General features: G+C 38.7%; 1 protein-coding gene and 1 long non-coding RNA gene across 3 annotated transcripts in view; one reads left to right on the plus strand and one right to left on the minus strand.

Moving 5' to 3' along the window:
• Positions 1 to 14367, plus strand: part of LOC112074966 (zinc finger protein 34-like) — a 182657-nt gene that overhangs the window by 132075 nt on the left and 36215 nt on the right. The window contains exons 4-5 of one of the 2 annotated variants that reach the window (XM_070440725.1): positions 4030 to 4263; positions 4999 to 8526. In XM_070440725.1, the coding sequence (XP_070296826.1) occupies positions 4030 to 4263; positions 4999 to 5831 (1067 nt within the window). In that variant the 3' untranslated portion in view covers positions 5832 to 8526. Of the gene's footprint in view, positions 1 to 4029; positions 4264 to 4998; positions 8527 to 14367 lie in introns of those variants that run through there. The other variant, XM_070440726.1, reaches the window with a different exon arrangement.
• LOC139025591 (uncharacterized) overlaps positions 1 to 14367 on the minus strand; it is a 51463-nt gene that overhangs the window by 26961 nt on the left and 10135 nt on the right. The gene's annotated exons all lie outside the window — the stretch shown is intronic.

The raw sequence follows: 14367 nt of genomic DNA on the forward strand, positions 1-14367 counted from the left end.
GTCAGAGCAAAAACCAAGCCATGAGGTCGAAGGAATTGTCCGTAGAGCTCCATGAAAGGAAAAATTCACAAGCTGGTAAAATGGCAGCGCCCAGTCGGTCTGCGTCAACGGACTTCAGTGCAGGCAGTGTGGGTGCAGCAGAGGGAGACACTTTTACGGTTGCACTACTGTTTTGACGTTAAATGTAATGATTATTGGTTTTCTACATGTGTACAATTATTCAGACACATTTGTCCGTAGAGCTCCATGAAAGGATTATGTCGAGGCACAGGTCTGGGTGAGGGTACCAAAACATTTCTGCAGTGTTTTATTACATTTTTTATTGAACCTTTTGTTTAACTAGGCAAGTCGGTTAAGAACAAATTCTTATTTACAATGACTGCCTAACCCGGAAGACACTGGTTCCATTGTGCGCCGCCCTATGGGACTCCCAATCACGGCCGGTTGTGATACAGCCTGGAATCGAACCAGTGTCTGTAGTGACGCCTCTAGCACTGAGATGCAGTGCCTTCGACCGCTGCGCCATTCGGGAGCCCCTTGAAGCGTTGAAGGTCTCCAAGAACACAGTGGCCTCCATCATTCATTATTATTTAATTTTTTTACACATATTTATTAGTTCCAATTAGGACAATCAACAATTACAGAAGTACTTTATTTATATTGTTGCAGCCAGAGGAATTTGGGCAGAATATTAATCTTAATGATATTTATTATACCAATAATAGATACAAGCAGTAATGTTCATCTGTTTATGTATTATGTTACATTCGTTACCATGGGTTCATAATTTGTTGAGTTGTTGTGATTTTAATACCAAGATATGTGAAACTTTGTTCTGTATTCACAAATAGATGCTGTACAACTGGATTCAGTATCTTGCTTGTTGAGGAAAAGGATGGAAGATTTGGTTTTATCAACTTTAAACCCAAAAAACTGACCAGTTATTAATTAAATTGTAGAGGGAAGAGTTCTTTAGATCTGTTAGGAATAAGAGGGTATCATCAGTATACAGGGCCACTCAATGTTTTAATTCCACTAATTGACGGGTGGGCCCTTACTGCAATGGCAAAGGGTTCTATAGCTAAAAGAAAGAGCCCTGGACTGTCTGGACATCCTTTTCTCGTGCCCCGAAAAATCTTAAAAGGTTGTGAAATCAAGTTGTTAGTGGCAACATCTGTAGTGGGGTCGGTATATTATCTCTTAATCCGTTTTACAGAAGTAGTTCCCAAATCTCTTAACTTCTTATGGCTGCAATCCCGTTAACGGGATGATATGACAACAGCCAGTGAAAGTGCAGGGCGCCAAATTCAAAAAACAGAAATCTCATAATTAAAATTCCTCAGACATACATGTGTCTTATACCATTTTTAAAGTAATCTTGTTGTAATCCCACCAAAGTGTCCGATTTCAAAATGCTTTTCAGCGAAAGCACCACAAACGATTTTAGTCACACCAAAACACAAATAGCACAGCCATTTTTCCAGCCAAAGATAGGAGTACAAAAAGCACAAATAGAGAAAATTAATCACTGACCTTGATGACTTTCATTCAGATGACACTAGACTTCTGTTACACAATACTTGTATGTTTTGTTTTGTAAAGTTCATATTTAGATAAAAAAAATTCTGAGTTTACATTGGCATGTTACATTCACTTAGTTCCAAAAACATCAGGATTTGCATAGCCACATCGTTGCAACAGAAATACTCATCATAAATGTAGATGATAAATACAAGTAACACATGAATTATAGATATTCCTCTTCTTAATGCAACCGCTGTGTCAGATTTCAAAAAAAAACTTTACCGGAAAAAGCAAACCATGCAATAATCTGAGACGGAGCTCAGGAACAATAGCCAAGATTAGCCGCCATGTTGGACTCAAACAAAACAGAAATTACCATGATTAAACGTTTCCTTACCTTGATGATCTTTCTCAATGCACTCCCAGGAATCCCAGGCTCCACAATTAAATGCGTTGATTGTTCTTTAATGTCCGGTTGATTTATGTCCAATTATCTAATTTTGTTGCGCGTGATTGGTAAACAATTCAAAGTCACGAAAAGCGCGTTCCCTAAAAACCGACAATGTCCAAAATTCCGTAACACTCAAGTATAGAAATCGGTCAAAACGATGTATTGAAGTCAATCTTTAGAATGTTGTTAACATCTTAAATAACGTTCCAACCGGAGAATTACATTGACTTCAGATGAGCGATGGAACAGAGCACCCTGTTAGTGAACGGGCATGGTGAAAGAAGGTCAGGTCATTGGCAGACTTGACACACATTTCCTCTCCCTCATTCGGCCACCCCTTCACAGTAGAGGCATCAGACAAAGTTCTACAGACTGTTGACATCTAGTGGAAGGCACGTAGGGAAGTGAAAACTCATTAATATCTCTCGCTGTGATTTCAATGGGATCTTGGTTGAAAACGACCAGCCTAATAATTTCCACTTTCCTGTTTGGATTTTTCTCCGGCTTTTGCGCTTCCATCTGAGTTCTGTTTACTCAGACATAATTCAAACAGTTTTAGAAACTTCAGAGTGTTTTCTATCCAATACTAATAATAATATGCATATATTAGCAACTATGACTGAGGAGCAGGCCATTTACTCTGGGCACCTCTGTGTACCTTTCATCCAAGCTACTCAATACTGCCCCTGCAGCCACAAGAAGTTAAGTACTTGAAATTGACCACTCAACTCTATGGAATGCCTTCTCTGCATCAAGTGAGTAAATGCCAGTATCAGGGGACCCTTGACATGTGCACTATGTTTAGTACTCTCCTCACAATGTGAAAACCTTGATGGTTTTCACGAAGCCATTTTGGTCTTGGTGTATTAGATATGGGAGCAGTCTATCCAATCTCTTGGCCAAGGCTTTAGCACTCATTCTTGAGTCGGAGTTCAGAAGGGATATCGGTCTAACGTTTACATTTTGTTGGGGATTTATCAGGCTTCAGAATGAGAGTAAAACACTCCTTAGAGAGGAGGGGAAGCAACCTTGCTGAAAGGAATCAGCATACAGGGCGTTGGGAAATTATTCAGACCCCTTGACCTTTTCCACATTTTGTTACGTTACAGCCTTATTATAAAATATATTAAATTGTTTCTGTCCCCCACCAATCTACACACACTATCCCATAATGACAAAGCAAAAACAGGTTTTTAGAAATTTTACCAAATTTATAAAAATCACAAATACGGAAATATCACATTTACATAAGTATTCAGACCCTTTACTCAGTACTTTGTTGTAGCACCTTTGACAGCGATTACAGCCTTGAAGCTTGAGTATGACGCTACAAGCTTGGCACACCTGTGAATGCACAGAGATGTCATGACAAGATCCTGAGGGCCGTTGTCCTGCTATTCATCCGCCGCAATCACCTCATGTTTCAGCATGACAATGCACAGCCCCATGTCGCAAGGATCTGTACACAATTGAAAATGCTAAACATGTCCCAGTTCTTCCATGGCCTGCATACTCACCAGACATGTCACCCTTTGAGCATGTTTTGGATGGTCTGGATTGACGTGTACGACGGCTTGTTCCAGTTCCCGCCAATATACAGGAATTTCGCACAGCCAATGAAGAGGAGTGGGACAACATTCCACAGGCCACAATCAACAGCCTGATGAACTCCAGGCAAAATCTACTATAGGTTAGGTTAATTTACGTTGTGTGGAATAATTTTAAAGCGTGTACTTTGTCCAATTTGAATGAATTCATGTTTTGTTACCTACCTCATCTTTTGAAATGAGATGGACAGGAGATGATTACCGCCACCTCATATTTCTAGTGTTTGAGCTCATGTTCCTCTTATAGAATATTAGCTCAACAGTATTGTGGAGCTGCTGCACCTAAATATAAACAGTACCGGCACCTATTTCAGTCCAAGTCAAGCACTGAATTAGATAATTGAACAAGAAGAAATATAATATATATTTTTGAGAGTAAAGAAAGTGGCTGAACTGTCAAGACAATAATGTTTGTGTCTGTTTCTCTTATACCACTTTCCGACTCAGGTATGAGGCCGGTAACATCAACAGTGAGGACAAACCCAGCCTGCCTCTCTCCTTCCACACTGAGTCCAAACCTACAGTCACTGGGTCCTGATTGTGACAGTGGAGCCCAGTTTGCACTGCAGGGTCCAGAGATGGCATCAGTGAAGCTGGAAGACTGCAGTCAAACACTGGAGCTGAATGTCATCATTAAAGATGAAGAAGAGGGGGAGAAGATTGGGAAATCTGTTTCTCATGGTAAGAGCAGGTTCTGTCTAAGTTAGTTGTTTGTTCCAACTTTTCATTGTGCAGGAAAAGTTACAGTAGAACTGTTTCATGATGAACTGTTTCAATGAGAAGGTAGATGTTATTTCATGCTACTGAGACTTGTATGGTTTGACACCAGTATTGTCAGCGTTTGTTTTATCCACTGGTCTATCTGGAGTGCTCAGAGAGTAGACTAAAGAAGTGAAGTAGACAAATTGACAGTGTTTTAGGGTTCTATGAAATGAGTCTGTGTAGTTACTAACCCTTGTGATRGTGAGTGGAGRATGATATGAAGTGAGTCTGTGTAGTTACTAACCCTTGTGATGGTGAGTGGAGGATGATATGAAGTGAGTCTGTGTAGTTACTAACCCTTGTGATAGTGAGTGGAGGATGACACGCCCCTTTTTAGCTTTAATCTCTTACCCACTTTTAGAATAGTTTTATTCCCCTGTATTGTACAGCCTACTGATATGAATACATATGTCACCCGGTACAGACAGAAGGGGCCTGGTTCCTCTCTGCCTTTCTTCCAAGGATTCTGCTTTCTAGGGAGTTTTTCCTGGCCACTGTGCTTCTACATCAGCATTGCTTACTCTTTGGGGATTTTAGGCTGGGTTTCTGTTCAGCACTTTGACATTTGCTGATGTAAAAAGGGCTTCATAATATACATTTGATTGACATGTATATCACACCAACTGACTGGTTCTTCTGATATTGTTCACACAGGACACCATTTTGAGACATTCTCTACATCCAGAGAGAAACAGCAGGAAAATCATGGAACTAAGAGGTCTCACCTCTGCCCACATTGTGATGAGTTTTTCCCAATTCTATCAAAGCTAAAAATACACCTAAAAATACACACAGGAGAGAATCCGTATTCCTGTACTGACTGTGGGAAGAGATTCACAACATCAAGGDCTCTGAMAGTTCATCAGAGAGTGCACMCTGGAGAGAAKCCTTACTCCTGCCCTGACTGTGRAAAGATTTTCTCTCGACTGGSCCACTTAAAAAGACATGAACATATACATACAGGAGTGAAGCCTTACTCCTGCTGTGACTGTGTAAAATGCTACACAACATCATCTGAGCTAAAACTTCACCAGAGAGTGCACACTGGAGAGAAGCCTTACTCCTGCTCTGACTGTGGGAAGAGTTTCTCTCGACAGGGTTTTTTAAAAGCACATGAACTTATCCATACAGGACTGAAGCCTTATTCCTGCTCTTACTGTGGGAAGATTTTCTCTCAACTGGGCCACTTAAAAAGACATGAACGTATACATACAGGAGTGAAGCCTTACTCCTGCTCCAACTGTGTAAAATGCTTCACAACATCAACTGAGCAAAAAATCCATCAGAGAACACACACAGGAGAGAAACCTTACTCCTGCTCTGACTGTGTAAAATGCTTCACAACATTAACTGAGCTAAAAGTCCATCAGAGAACACACACAGGAGAGAAGCCTTACTCCTGCTCTGACTGTGGAAAGAGTTTCTCTCAATCGTGCCACTTAAAAAGACACCAAGGTAAACATAAAGGAGAGAAGCCTAACCACTGATCTGACTGCACAAAATGTTTTAAAACAACAGCTGAGCTAAAAGGTCATCAGAGAACAGACACAGGAGAGAAACCTTACTTCTTCTCTTAATTTGGCAAAAGTAACTCAAGTAAAAGTCTAAGGTATTTGGTTGTAAATATACTTTAGTATCAAAAGTAAAAGTGAATAATTTCAAATTCCTTAAATGAATCTCTACGCGATTTGTGTCCCTTAACCAGGACGGTTGTTGCTAACGTGCGCCAATGTGACTAAAATTATGTTGTATACAACAGCCAACTTTCCAGGACATAGACATGACTTTATATGGGCATATATATGTACCTACATTCAGTCATCTTGCTCTGATTTGTCATCCTGAGGGTCCCAGAGATAAAATGTTGCATAGTTTAATTTGCTAAAATCTATTTTTATGTTCAAATGTAGGAGCTGGGTTCTACATTTTTAACCCCTGCTGTCTCTGGCACCACACCCACCCTGCCCAGCCATCTAGATGTGTGAAAGTTAGTGTGTAAGCTAATGATCCATCATGTATGACATTCCTGGCAGTGTGTAAACTTAARTGGTTTATTACCATAGCATTTTTGTATGTTCTCTATAGTTTTGTACTTAAATGTATCAATTGACCAATTCAGCACATTTGGGGAAACTCCTGGCAGACTTGATACAGTGCAGTAATGTAATTCTTCACTGGTTCAGTCAGAACCTTTGCATACAGTGCTGCCATCTGGTGGCCAAAATCTAAATTACACCTAGACTCCTATCTGAAAGTATGGCCTTTCTCTTGCATTTCAAAGATGAAAAAGAAAAACAGTTTTTTTTGTTTGTATTATCTTTTACCAGATCTAATGTGTTATTCTCCTACATTAATTTCACATTTCCACAATCTTCAAATGGTGTCAAGAATATGCGTATCCTTGCTTCAGGTGCTGAGCTACAAGCAGTTAGATTTGGGTATGTCGATTTAGGCCAAAATTTTAAAAGGTGTACGATCCTTAAGAAGTTTTTAAGCAAACCAGACAGCACAATTGTGTTTTATTTTTTATATTACGGATAACCAGAGGCACACTCCAACACCATTTACAAGCAAAGCATTTGTGTTCAGTGAGTCCACCAGATCAGAGGCAGTAGGGATGACCAGGGATGTTATCTTGATAAGTGCGTGAATTGGACCATTTTCTGTCCTGCTAATCATAAAAAATGTAATGAGTACTTTTGTGTGTCAGGGGAAATGTATGGATTAAAAAGTATTATTTACTCTTGGAATTTAGTGAAATAAAAGTAAAAGTTGTCAAAAATATAAATAGTAAAGTACAGATACTACTTAAGTAAAAATGATTTAAATAACTATTTAAGTACTTTACACCACTGCATGCATCCATGCTGTGTGTCAGCATTGCAGGCTGGTGGTGTGAAGGTGTGGGGTGTTTTTTCAGGGCACAAATTGGGCCCCTTGATAAAAGTTTGAAAGCATCCCTTAATGGCAGCAGTGTATCCATCTGCAAATGGATTCTTTCAGCAGGATTATGTCTTATGGCACAAGGTTTGTCCAGGAATGGTTCCAAGAACATTACTTCTTTGTCCATCTGTGGGAGGAGATGGAACGAGCTATTCGGAGTAGATCCATTCGCAGCCAACTTGACACAATTGTAGGAAGCATTGGAGTCAACATGGGCCAGCATCCCTGTGGAACGCCCTCGACACCTTGGACAGTCCATGACCCGATGAATTGAGGCTGTTCTGAGGACAAAGGGGGGTGCAACTCAATATTAGGAAGGTGTTTCAAATATTTTGTACTAGGGATGCACCGATATGGCATTTTTGGCCAATATGATATCTGATATTTTCCTTGCCAAAAGAACGATAACCGATATTTAACATTTTAGCAGCCTTTTAAGCATTCTAGTACAGTTAAATAGTTAACACACAGACACACGGACGCCGCGGTCTGCAAGAGCTGCAGTCCCTGGTTTGAATCCCGGCTGTATCAAATCCGGATGTGATTGAGAGTCCCATAGGGCAGCGCACAAATTGCCCAGTGTCGTCCGGGGTAGGCCGTCATTGTTAATGAGAATTTTGTTCTTAACTGATTTGCCTAGTTAAGTAAAGGTTACACACACCACACCGACCAAAAAGTTATTTTGTTGGCATTTACGTATGTCCCCATTACCAGTAAAACATCATCAAAACCTATTTCTTTCCGGGGCTCGACCAGTCGGCGTCATCCACGACAGAGGACGTATGATATGTCAAGGGCAATGAATTCCATTATCTTGGCGTTAATGGATTTCGCCTTTGAGTTGTCTCTCTGAAATGTTCTTACTCTTTCAAATGACTGCTTGACTTGAACTTGTTTAGTTGTTGGAAGTGTGCGCTTAGTATTTTTCTGCTTTTGTTCTGTGTAGCGCTGTATTTTTCGTGGCGTCATTGCGTCATCTACCTACGTTATATAGGTATGCATGTCGGCTTTGACATCAGTTTTGCACATCCGCATTAAATCAGACATCTGCCGATGTTGGCATTTTTAGCTAATATCGTCTGATTCCGATATGCTCAACGATATATTGTGCATCCCTATTTTGTACACTCCGTGTATATAATATAAAGATGGTTTAATGATCAGTTTTTAGCATTAGTTTGGGTGGATTATTTTATTACTAAACAACTTTTGTTTAATAATAAACAAGCTATGAATCAACTACGTGTGTTTATTAAATTGTATTTTAGTACTAGATTCATTATTTTAGTCATTGATGATGAATGTATTTGAATAACTGTATTGAAGTTAATTGATCTGATGGCAGGTAGCCTAGCGGTTAAGAGTGTTGGGCCAGTAACTGAAAGGTTGCTGGTTTGAATCCCAAGCCGATTAGGTAAAAAATCTGTCATTGTGCCCTTGAGCAAGGCATTTAACCCTTATTTGTCCTGTAAATCGCTCTGGGTAAGAACATCTGCTAAATGACAAGAATGTTATGAAAAATGTTTGTACATGAATTTATGATCCGGTCATTCCTCGTGTGTAATTAAATGAAATAACTGTTTTGAAGTTAAAAACTATATATTCTGGTATATATTCTGTCAGGGGGCAGATTTTCGGGACAACACCGTCATCGAACTACATCTGTAGTAAACGCGCCACTCGGACACTCCATCCAAAAAGTTTTTTAACCTTTACTGAACCCCCATCCTGGTTCCGGGAGATCCTTCCAAATTCCAGTAAAAAAAGGCCCTGACTAGCATAGCCTAGCCCATAGCGCCACAAGTAAATAATAGCCATATAAATAACATGAATCACAAGTCCAATACAGCAATAGATAGAAAACATCTTGTGAATCCAGCCATCATTTCCGATTTTTAAAATGTTTTACAGCGAAACACTAATGTATTTCTATTAGCTACCACATATGCCAAAGACCAACCGCATATTTTTCACATTTCTACCGCATAGGTAGCGATCACAAAACCGACCAAATAGAGATTAATTAGTCACTAACCAAGAAAACTTCATCAGATGACAGTCTTTATAACATGTTTACAATAAATTTATGTTTTGTTCGAAAAATTTGCATATTTGAGGTATAAATCATAGTTTACATTGCAGCTACCATCAAAATATCACCAAAGCAGCCAGAATAATTACAGAGAGCGACGTGAAATACTAAATACTCATCATAAAACATTTATGAAAAATACATGGTGTACGCAAATGAAAGTAAACATCTTGTGAATCCAGCCAATATTTCCGATTTTTTAAAAGTGTTTTACAGCGAAAACACATATAGCATTTTATTAGCTTACCACAATAGCCAACACACACAACCGCATTTATTCACCGCATAGATAGCATTCGCAAAAGATATAAATTTAATCACTAACCTTGACAACTTCATCAGATGACAGTCTTATAACATCAGGTATATACAATACACTTTGTTTTGTTCGAAATGTGCATATTTAGAGCTGCAAACCGTGGTTATAACATTGTGAATATGTAGCATCGATTCACCAGAATGTCCGCGCTATTTTGGACATTCACCTAATCTGACACAAAGAACTCATCATAAACTTTTACTAAAAAATACATGTTGTACAGCAAATGAAGATACACTGGTTTCTTAATGCAACGGCCGTGTTAGATCTTTAAAAATAACTTTACCATAACAAACAGCTTTGCGTTATTGCGAGACAGTTTGGGCACGATTTTTTTCCAAAGTGAAAACAGCGCCCCCTATTGACAAGAATAATGCTTATCAATTGCTTGCACAAAGTATCAAAATACTAAAATAAAACTTAAACAGGACTCTTAAATAATTTAATTAAAATGTTAAATAGTATTTTTTGATCACAGAAACAATGAGAAAATATGGAAAAAAAAATAATAATAAAATGTTAATTATATAAAGCAGCCCGTGTTAATCATCTGCCAGAGAGTAGCCCCAATGTGCTAGCTGGGATGGTACAACATTCCACCCACAATCAACACTGATCAACTCTATGCAAAAGAGATGTGTCCCGGAGGAGGCAGCGACCCTCTCAGTAATGGGGTGGGCCATCCAAGGATCCCGGAATGCACGGACGTGTTAGTGGGGAACAGGAGTTCCGGACAGAGCCACCATTCTCTGTGTAAAGAAAGAAGATAAGATAACATTCGTGTTTTCTATTTATTACTACAGGGATGTAATAGCACGTTTAAACATTCTAATATCGGAGAACATGTCATACCTTTTAGTAAAAGAAATGTATTATCACGTTTGGTAAAGGTTTGATGTGTTATTTTGTGTCAAGCCGAGTGAACGTGATAACGATAACTATTTTACAAGTACATAGTTGGAGCCTTTGTGGTTTGTCTGAGTGGGTGTACATCGTTTTCTCAAGGTATTTCATAAGAATATATTTACTTGAGATTTCTGAATTGTTTGACATGTTTATTAGTTTTGTGTAAAATTCACGAGCTGGTAAAATATGGCGGCGCCACTCGGTTTGTGTCAACAGACTTCAGTGCAGGCAGTGAGGGTGCAGCAGAGAGAGACCCATTTCACGGTTGCACTACTGTTTTGAAGCTGAATAATGATTATCAGTTTTCTACATGGTTACTAATATTCAGACACTTTAAGTTATCGTTGTCTATAAATATTTACTATGGTGTGAACGGAAATCCTTTTGGTTTTTGATTGGATAATACAGTGAAGACAAGGTTATTCAGGTAAATAGTACATAGTGCTGCCTAAAACATACTGCGACCTTGTACTAAATGTTTTTGTCATTTATGATGTGAATTAGGAAATCTACCATAGATTAGTGCGCTTAAGTTGTGTAGCCTGATTTAAAGCGTAAACTTTGTCTAATGTAATGAATTCATGTTTAATGCTCTATTGAAATTAGATCAGTGTTGACTTGGACAGGAGCTCACCGGAGCTGAGTACGTCACCTCAAATTTCTACTGTTTGAGCTCAAGTACCTCTTATAGAATATTAGTTCAATGTATTGTGGCACTCCTGCAACTAAATATAAACAATTTTTTTGAGAGTAAAGGAATTGCCAGAACTGAGAAGACAATGATTGTGTGTCTGTTTCTCTTTATTACTACAGGCCGACTCAGGTCAAGTCTGAAGCCGGTAACATCAACAGTGAGGACAGACCCACCTGCCTCTCTCCTTCCACACTTTCCAAACCTACAGTCACTGAGTCCTGATTGTGACAGTCGGAGCCCAGTTTGCACTGCAGGATCCAGAGATGCATCAGTGAAGCTGGAAGACTGCAGTCAACACTGGAGCTGAATGTCACATTAAAGAGAAGAGAGAGGAGAAGATTGGGAAGTCTTTAGTCATGGTAAAACAGTTGTATCTAACTAGTTTGTGTTATTTCTTCCACTGCTGTGCATGAAAAGTTGCAGTAGAACTGTTTCAATGAATGTTCAGAAGGTAGATGTTATTTCATGCTACTCGACACTTGCATGGTTTGACACCAGTATTGTCAGCATTTGTTTTATTAACTGGCTTGCTGGAGTGATCAGAGAGAGTAGAAACAGAACTGCCAGTGTTTTAAAGTTTAGAATAGTCTGTGTAGTTTCTAACACTTGTGATAGTGAGTGGAGGATGATATAGTCATAATTTCATGATTTATGAGATTTTATTGTATTTGTATTATATATTGTTATTCCTTTGTAATGCACAGTACTTATTTGAATACATACAGTACAGCCTACTCATATGAATACATACAGTAACCAGCCTACTCATATGAATACATAACGTACCAGCCTACTCATATGAATACATACAGTACCAGCCTACTGATATGATACATACAGTACCAGCCTACTATATGAATACATACAGTACCAGCCTACTATATGAATACATAGTACCAGCCTACTCGTATGAATACATACAGTACCAGCCCTACGATATGAATACATACAGTACCAGCCTACTGTATGTACATACAGTACCAGCCTAGCTGTATGAATACATACAGTACCGCCTACTGTATGAATACATACAGTACCAGCCTACGATATGAATACATACAGTAACCGCTACTGATATGAATACATACGTACCGGCTACTGATATGAATCATACAGTACCAGCCCTACTGATATGAATACATACAGTACCAGCCTACTGATATAATACATACAGTGCATTCGCAAGTATTTAGACCCCATACTTTTCCACATTTTGTTACTTACAGCCTTTTTTAAAATGGATTAAATAAATGTTTCTCATCAATCTACACACAATACGCCAAATGACAAAGAAAAAAGGTTTTAGAATTGTTTTCACATTTTATATAATATTTAAAACAGAAATACCTTATTTACATAAGTATTCAGACTCTTTGCTAGGAGACTCGACATTGAGCTCACGTGCATCCTGTTTCCATGGATATGTTTCTACAACTTGATTGTTGTCAACCTGTGGTAAATTCAATTATTGACATGATTTGGAAAGGCACACACCTGTCTATATAAGGTCCCACATTTGACGTGCATGTCAGAGCAAAAACCAAGCCATGAGGTTGAAGGAGTTGTCCGTAGAGCTCCATGAAAGGAAATTCACAGCTGGTAAAATGGCGGCGCCCACTCGATCTGCATCAACAAACTTCAGTGGCAGACAGTGTGGATGCAGCAGAGAGACAGTTACGTTGCACTCTGTTTTGAAACCAAATGTAATGATTTTGTTTTCTACATGTCATAATATTCAGACACATTCAGTTGTTTTCTTTTATCTATAAATGTTACTATGGTGTGAACAGGACATACAATTGGTTTTTGAAGTAAAACAGTGATACAAGGTTAAAAAATCGAACTACCCAAACAACTGCCTCTAGCTCAGGCCCAGGAGCAAGGATATGCATATTCTTGGTACCCTTTGAAAGAAAACACTCTGAAGTTTGTGTAAATGTGAATTGAATGTAGGAGAATGTACACAATAGATCTGGTTTAGATAATACAATGAAAAAACAATGTTTTTTCTTTTAATATTGTTGTATCATCATCTTTAAATGAACAGGATAAAACAAACATTCAGATATGAATATGGGGACAATTTCAGTGAAAAACATAAGAGGGGAACAGTACTTGTGCAAAGTTTCAGAACGATAACTTCCAAAATGAGTGTGCTACATGACATTTTCATGAAGTCACCAGGTGTCCCCACACGTAGCCCAAATGTACCCAAGTGGCCAATTGGTGAAGGTTATACTTTTTGAAACAAATAACTATATACAAAATACCAAAATGGTATTCTAACACAAAAAATGGAGGGGAAGAATATTGAAAAATATATACATTTACAAAATAACATGGGTAACTATTTACACACTTTCAATATTTGGAAGACCTCAGTCCTCTATCAAATCTATTTATTTAGCCCTCAAGAGTAAATATGAACAGTTTACCTCTAGATGGCCCGGGAGGTGTGGAGCCAGAGACAGCAGGGGTCCAGCTGGATGAACCAGCTTCAGAGGGGGATGGACACGTTGGCGGCAGACACACGCATCTCGACCATGCTCCCTCTAATCCATAATTGTAGCTGAGGAAATGCCGCTGGAGGAAGTATAGCCAATGTGTACTTTACACATTTTTACATTTTTATATATTGCAAATAAAATTAAAAACAATCACAAATAATATTTTATATTATTATTTCAAACAACGGCATTAGCATGAGAAGAACTTACCAGTCCAAAACAAGTTCCTCTCCGTCAAAAAATATGCTTCCATTTGAGTCATGGTCGTCTGAGTCGTCTTCCAAAAGCATATGTTTCACTTTCACGATCCATTTCCTCTATAATTTTGTCTACATTCGTATATCTCGTCTTAGATTTAGCTTTCCCTGACTTATTCGCCATGATGTTGGATAAATAAACAGCTGAAGATGCAAGTTACCGAATACTGCTGTGCGTAATAAGCTTGGCTCCTTCCAGTATGAAAATGCAATGGCGAAAGACCTTCGTTACGCCGGAGTTCACTATATGGGTTGGTCTTCCAACAAAGAACCATTAGATATTGCCGTTTACACTCACAGTCCAA

Source organism: Salvelinus sp. IW2-2015, unplaced genomic scaffold (assembly GCF_002910315.2).
Source record: "Salvelinus sp. IW2-2015 unplaced genomic scaffold, ASM291031v2 Un_scaffold2906, whole genome shotgun sequence".
Classification (NCBI taxonomy): Eukaryota; Metazoa; Chordata; class Actinopteri; order Salmoniformes; family Salmonidae; genus Salvelinus; species Salvelinus sp. IW2-2015.